The 7605-nt window shown below is 29.5% G+C and overlaps 1 protein-coding gene across 1 annotated transcript in view; it reads left to right on the top strand.

Annotated features, from left to right (window-relative positions):
• The window catches only part of LOC117177060 (metabotropic glutamate receptor 8-like), a 54369-nt gene extending 46983 nt beyond the window's left edge, over window positions 1–7386 (top strand). The window contains exons 13-15 of the mRNA XM_033367534.1: window positions 155–354; window positions 3431–3754; window positions 7091–7386. Of these exons, the coding sequence (XP_033223425.1) occupies window positions 155–354; window positions 3431–3754; window positions 7091–7203 (637 nt within the window). The 3' untranslated portion in view covers window positions 7204–7386. The remainder of the gene's footprint in view (window positions 1–154; window positions 355–3430; window positions 3755–7090) is intronic.
• Window positions 7387–7605: the final 219 nt, after the last annotated feature.

Here is a 7605-nt window from a genome sequence, read left to right as displayed (position 1 = left end):
TATAAAAATGTATAATAGTAAATTAAATTCCGTTTAAACATCATTTTTCGGAAAAAATCTCCTTTCTTACGTAAAACTGAACTACTCACTGTGATCCCTGTGAGTCTAAAACAATGCCGAATAATAAAAACTCTATTATATCATATTTATACAGGTACACTAGTCCAAAATCTCAGTTAATTATAACAGGCCTTCTGACACTTGTGGAGGTAATTATAAATAGTACTTGGTTAATAAAAGTGCCACCAACAGTTACTCATGTTTTTCCAACGAGAGATACGAAATTGAGAATTTGTCAGGGTCTGGATGATAGATCTTATACAGTGGGGTTAATTTACCCCTTCATTCTCATAGGTAAGAATTTATTTATAAAAAATTAGTCAAAAAATGCTCCGCGCGCTATCAAAAAAGGGTTTTGTAGCCTATTAAGGCGATAAGTTCTTAAAAATCCCCCATACCTATTCTCCCTCCCCTACTTCACCCTCCTCCCCCCACATTTACCAAATTAATCCTTCTCTACTACCACGTCTCCTCTTTTCTCCAAATAGCACTCCTCTACTCCTATTTCCCTTCCCTAATCATCACTTCACTTCTACTCATTCTAATTTCTAATCATTTCCCTTTCTTTCCCTCTCTTACATTTATTTTCCCTACTTCCCCTGCATAATTTACCTTCCCTACTCCTCACTTCCCCACCCTCAATACACCTACTTCTCTTCCCATAACTCCCTTATCGCTTTTCCTACCTTCCATCTCCTTATTTTTTCTTCTCCCTTCTTCTTCCCTTCCCTATTCTACCACCCTTACTTCACCCTCCCCCCACTTCACAAAATTCTTCCTCCTCTACTTCCAACTCTCCTCTCTTTTCCAGTTGACACTTCTACTGCTTCTTCGACTTCCCTTCCCCAACCCTCACTTTCGTTCTTCTACTCGTCCTCATTTCTAATCATTTCCCTTTCTTTCCCTAAATTAAATTTATTTTCCCTACTCCCTTGCATAATTTACATTCACTGCGCCTCACTTTCCAAACCTTATTTCATCTACTTCTCCTCTCATAGCTCTCCCCTGGCTTTTCCTACTTTCCTTCTCCTTATTTTCCCTTCTCCTTTCTTCTCCTCCTTCCCTGTTCTACCACCCTTACTTCACCCTTTGCCCCCTTCCCGAAATTCTTCCTCCTCTACTTCCACCTCTCCTCTCTTTTCCAGTTAATATTCCCCTACTCCTACTTTCCTTCCCCAACCCTCACTTTCATTCCTCTACTCATCCTCATTTTTAATCATTTCCTTTGTTTCCCTCACTCACATTTATTTTCCCTACTTACCCTGTATAATTTACCTTCACTACTCCTCACTTCCCCATCCTCATTTCAACTACTTCTCTTGCTATTACTCCCCCACCCTCGATTTTTCTACTTTTCTTCTCCTTATTTTCCTTACTACCAAGCCCCTGGGACCCCTTCCCTCTCTTCTGCGCTTGTGGGCGACGAATTCCAAAATAGTTGAATTTTTAATAATAATAGAAATTTTTTAAAAAATTTACTAGATTATCTCTATTATTACGATTTTTTATAAAAAGTTTTAGAATTTACTGTTTCATACTATAATATTATCAGGGTCATTTACTGGTTTTCGTGACGTTCATTCTAAACGTCCTTCTACACAACGGAGCAAAAAACTTGGCAAAATAAATTAAATTTGAAACAAATACTGAAATTTTCCAATAAAAAATATCAATTTTTTATAAAAAATAGAACAGTTAAACCTTCAGTTGAAACAATTAATTTAAAAAAAGAATGGATTTTAAACAAAATAGTTCATTTTTCAAACAAAGTCATGAATACTACTCATAAATACTCTAAAAACTACTTGAAGCGTTAATTCACCTTAAAAATGTTAAAACTGTTATTTGAAAAAGAAGCATGAGTTCACTAAAATTAAATTTTCAGGACTATCCAATTTTTTAACGAGGAAATAATCATGTTCATAAAAACAAAATAATGTTTTTCTTACAGCTCTCACTAAAATTAAATGGCCCTTTTTAGGGCCACCAAATTTTTTTACGAGAAAATAATCATGTTCATACACACAATGTAATTTTACTTTTTACAGTTCGTACTAAAATTATATTTAATTAAATTATTGTTTATGATCCATAGCAAATTATTATTTCTATAAATTAGAGAAGTTATAAATAATGTCAAATAATAAAAAAATATAATAACAAATCTTGTAATTTGATTCAAAATTTCAAGTATTATTTAAAATTTAACTATATGAACTATTTAAAATCACATATTTCCTTTATTTTGGTAAAAAATTCTCTTTTTTAGGTAACTATTTCACTATTTAATTAAAAATTTATGTACATTTAATATCTCCCTTTTACGGGTTTGAGGGCTTTCGCTCCCTGTACATACATTTACATTCCATCCTTAATCTAACTTATCAGCTGCTTATATTCGAATGTTTCGCCGTACATAAAAATATAAATAAAATAATAGAACGTTAAAAAAAAATACTAACTTAATTAAAGAATTGTAAATTAATGAAATTTTAAAAATATATTAAATTAAAATTATTATCAATAAATACTATTTAAGATAATATAATATAATATAATTATAATTATATATCTATATTTTTATTATATTAATATTATATATTTTATTAAAATTAAATAAATTTATAAATAAATCAATAATAATTTAATTTAATTAATAATTATTTTCAACTAAATTTAATCAAATTGTAATTCATCTTCAACTACAAATTGACGTTGCAAGACAAAAAAAACTAATTTATTAATTTTAAATAAGCCCGCGCTTAACGAAACATGTGCAGTAAACAGTGCAGGAGGGGAATTCGTCGCCTACAAGCGTAGTAGAGGGGGAAGAGGTCCCAGGTAGTCGTCGGCGAATTGAGGATTGCCCTCATTTTCCTTAACTTCACCTTATTTCCCTCCATTACTACCCCTCACTTTCCCTACTTCACCTACCTTCATTTCCCCTCACTTCCTTAATTTGCTTTCTCTTCATTTTCCCTAACCTTTCCTAATTTTTCTCCTTTAATTTTCCCTCATTCCCCACACTTCCCCTTCCCTAATTGCCTCTAATTTCCCCTACTTTCCATCTCCTAACTTTTCTTTACTCCCTTTTCCGCTTGCACTCATTTCCCCTCACTTCTCCTACTTTTCCTCCTCTCATTTTCTCTATTTTCACTCCAATCATTACTTTTAATTTTCTCTCATTTCCCGTAATTACCCTCCCCTTATTTACTCTTACTTCCCCTCCTTGAAAAATTGTTCCACTTACGGACACTTGACTTAAACTATAAGGGTTTCTGCCCGTGGCTACGAAATCCTAAAAAATACTAAAATTACATTTTTTTTTTAATAATCGTAAATCAACTAATTAGCGAATCTATTTTTTCAGTAATTTGTACAATTTATGCTATCAAGACCCGAAAATGCCCGGAGGGTTTTAACGAAACACGTCACATAGCTTTTACAAATTACACTACGATGATTTTATGGTTGGCTTTTGTGCCCCTTTATCTCGCATCTACAAGTAACTCGATAAGAGTCGTTACTTTAGCACTATCTCTCTCTTTAAGTGGATTAGTACAACTTTGTTGTTTCTTTTTTCCCAAAGTTTATATTGTTCTTATGAAACCAGAAAAAAATACAAAAGAACTTGTAATGGCACAACATAGAAGTTCTCCATATTTACAAACTCCAGCTACACCTATTTCAAATGGTAAATAATATCAGAATTAATTAACTTTTTAATTGTGGATTATACAATAAATAATTGAGGGCCCGGATCAAAAGATCCAATTACTACTCTCTGGCCACCGTACCGCATGGCCATTACACCCACCGTCGACCACCGCATAAACACCACCTCACCGCGTGCTGCGAAGACTATAATATAAAGAATTAAGCCCTGCCTCTGTTTTACAAAGTCTCCAAAACAGCAAAATTTTCTATTGAAAAGATTAATCTTAAAAAAATGGAAAAGTTACACTAAACAGTAAAGTTTTCAACCAAAGACTTAAAGCCTTGAATCAAAATTAGAAATATTTAACAATGTGGTTTAACTTTTACCCAAGTAGTTAAATTCTCAATTGAAAAAGATTAATTTTTAAAAAAATAGTTCAACTTCAACAAAAGAAATGAATTTTTAACTAAAAATATAAATCTTCAACAAAAAAAAGATTTCTTAACAAAGAGATTTAACCAAATCTTTCAAACAAACTAGTTGAATACTCAAGCAAAGAAGAATCATTTTGAAACAAAAAGTTGCATTTGCATTTAGAAAAAGAAATTTATAATAAAATTGATGAATTTTTAATTCAAAAAGGTAAATTTTTCATAAATAGATTAATTTTGTGTTGAAAAAAGATTTCAGTTGACTTTTCACGTGTAAAATATGAGTTTTTAAACAAAAAAGAAGTTTCAACCAAAAAAATTGATTTTTCAATCAAAAAAGACGAACTCTTAACCAACATGGATTACTTTTTAATCAGCTTGTTGAATTCCCAACCAAATAGTTGCATTTTGATCAAAACAAAGATAAAATTTTTCTTAAAACATATGAATGTTTATTTTTAAAAACAAACTAGTTTACAACAACAAAATAGTTTGATTTTCATCCAAAAGAGATTCTAGTTGCCTTTACAAAATTAAGAGATGCATTTTTAACCAAAAATAAGCTTCTACGAGATAAATTGAATTTTCAATAAAAAAAGACGAATTTTTTCAGCCAAATGTTAATTTTCATACAAGAAAGATGAATTTTTGTACTAAAATAGATGAATTTTTTGTAAAAAAAAAACGACAATTTCAGTACAAAAATTCATCTTTCTTATATGAAAATTAACAATTTGGCTGAAAAAATTCGTCTTTTTTTATTAAAAATTCAATTTATCTCGTAGAAGCTTATTTTTGGTGAAAAATGCATCCCTTAATTTTTAAAAGGCAACTAGAATCTTTTTTGGATGAAAATAAAACTATTTTTTGTTGTAAACTTGTTTGTTTTCAAAAATAAACATTCATATGTTTTAACAAAAATTTTATATTTGTTTTGATAAAAATGCATTCATTTTTCGACACAAAAATGTAAATTTTAAACAAAAAGTAAATTTTCTACGAAATAGTAAAATTTCAAAAAAAAGAGTAGAATCTTCAACCAAACCGTATGACTTTTTAACAAAATAGTTTAATTTTCAACGAAATAGTTGCATTTTTATCCAAGAAAGGTGAAATTTCTTCTAAAGCAGGTGAATTTTGAAATCAAAAAGGCAAACTTTAAAAAAATAATTGAATTCTCAACCGAAAAGTTTCATTTTTATTTAATAAAAATGAACCGAATTAAAAATCGTAAACAATAAGTTAATTTCCTCTTAAATAGTCGAATTTTCAACCAAAAGGTATGACTTTTTAATTCTTAATTTTCAAATCAAAACGACAAATTTTCAAAAAATATTTCCGCAACAAAATATAAACTTTAAACAACAGGTAAATGTTCTACGAAAGGAGTTGATTTTTTAACTCAAAAAGATGGATTTTTGAGAAAAAAGTTGATTCTGCAAGCTAGAGGGATGTCTTTTCAAGAAAATTGTTGTAGCTTGCAATTTTTAACCGATTTTGGATTTTTGTTTATAAAAATTCAGCATTAAATTTGGGCGAGATTTAAAGAGTCTACACTATAGATTCTTCCTTTGCAACGTAAATTTTGCCAAAATAGGCTGTTTTTATTCTATTTTTTGGACCTCGCTAGCTACCTGGGGAAAAATATAAAAATATGTTACAGGTATCAAATTACACATTATTAAAAACCAAAGTGAGCATCGCTTTTGGTTTTTTTTCAAATCAAAAAATTACCCCTATTCAGGGGTTGGGGAGACCCGAAAGAAATTGAAAAATATAAAATACCACTAATTATATAATCATTTTTCACATCAACCCCTTATCAATCAAGAAAATACGTGGTTCTAATTTTGTAAGGCTTGTATTTTCTATTTTTCAATTTTTTGGGGTATTTTCAACCGCTAAATAGGGTTAATTTTTTTTAATTTAAAACAAATGTAAAGAAATGTTCACTTTGGTTTTCAATGAAGAGTAATTTGATAACTTTAACATATTTTTATAATTTTTCCACAGGCCGCTAGGAAGGTCCAAAAAATAGGCTAACTTTGGCTTCAATCTTTTTTTTTTGTATAATTTGTGTGTAAAATTAATAAAAAATATCGGATCATAATTTCCCATTATTAAACATCATTGGCGACATAATTTGAGGAAAATTAGGAGAATACAGATTTCTTTCTGCCTTTAAATGTCCACACTGGGAATTTGCTTATATAAATTGTTTATGAAATGAATAAAAAATTTCGGATGATAATTTTCTATCACTAAACGTCACTTAGGACATAATTTTAGGAAATTCAAAAGAAAAGGCGATTTCTTTCTGCCTTTAAATGTCCACACTAGGTATTTGTTTACACAATTTGTTTATAAAATTAATAAAAAATATCGGATTCCAAATTTTTATGATCGACTATTATTTTCTCGTTGAAAGAAAGTAATTTCAATGCAAAAATTTAATTTGCAAAATAAGAATCTACAGTGTAGATTATTTATTTAAAAAAATTAACATAACAATTTCATAATTTGTTTGCTTTCTACTACTCCCCTGTATAAAGTCCGTCAATGCTAATCATTGGAAAAATTTCGACGAAGATAAACAAAAAAATCGACTTTCACTTCACTCTTTGCAATGATATAAAAGTTTAGACAAAAAAAATTCAAAAATCAGGCCACATAAATCTATTCAAAATTTAATGCTGAATTCTTCCAAAAAAATATCCAAAATCGGTTAAAAATTGCCAGCTTCAATTTATTTTGTATCTCATCTTTTGTTTTAATCCCACTCTCCCCCCCCCCCCCCCCCCCCCCCCCTAAGCTTTTACGTAATTTAAGTACTTTTTCTAACAGACGTTTTACCTTTTGAAACGCTAGGCGCTAGAAAGTTATAACTGGTTCCTTAATACGGGTTCTCAATTAATGACATTAATAATCGATTTTTTAACAGCAAAATCTAAAACTACTTCCAAAGGTTCGCCCATCTCTAATGGGAAATTTTCTGGAGATTCCCTAGAACCATCAAAAGAAACCATCAAAATGTTGAATGTGAGAACGATGTAAAAATGACCAAACTATTTTACATTTAAGGACCAACTTTATGGATGTACACGAATTTTTTTCCTTTGAGAAATATGCAAAATTTTAAATTTGAATCGAGGTTGAGATCGTGTAGAAAAAGTTTAAATTTGTAAATAAGTTTATAATTGTAAAAAAACTGAAGCACAATAGAATTAATCGCACCAATAAATGTTCTTAGATATAGATACAATTTACAGTATATGAATCTAAACATATCAGTCTCATTTTTTTTGAAAAATTGATAATTTAACATGGCACACAATTTTAAGTACAAAAATTGATTTAAATACGTATTGTAATTTGTATTGCCTTATTATTATTAATTATTCAATAACTTAATATCAATAAATATCGTCGTAAAATTGTATATATTTGTACATGAAT

Source organism: Belonocnema kinseyi, chromosome 7, assembly GCF_010883055.1.
Source record: "Belonocnema kinseyi isolate 2016_QV_RU_SX_M_011 chromosome 7, B_treatae_v1, whole genome shotgun sequence".
In the NCBI taxonomy this organism is placed as follows: Eukaryota; Metazoa; Arthropoda; class Insecta; order Hymenoptera; family Cynipidae; genus Belonocnema; species Belonocnema kinseyi.
Note: the sequence above shows the minus strand (reverse complement) of the source record. Positions and strands in the feature narration are given on the sequence as shown.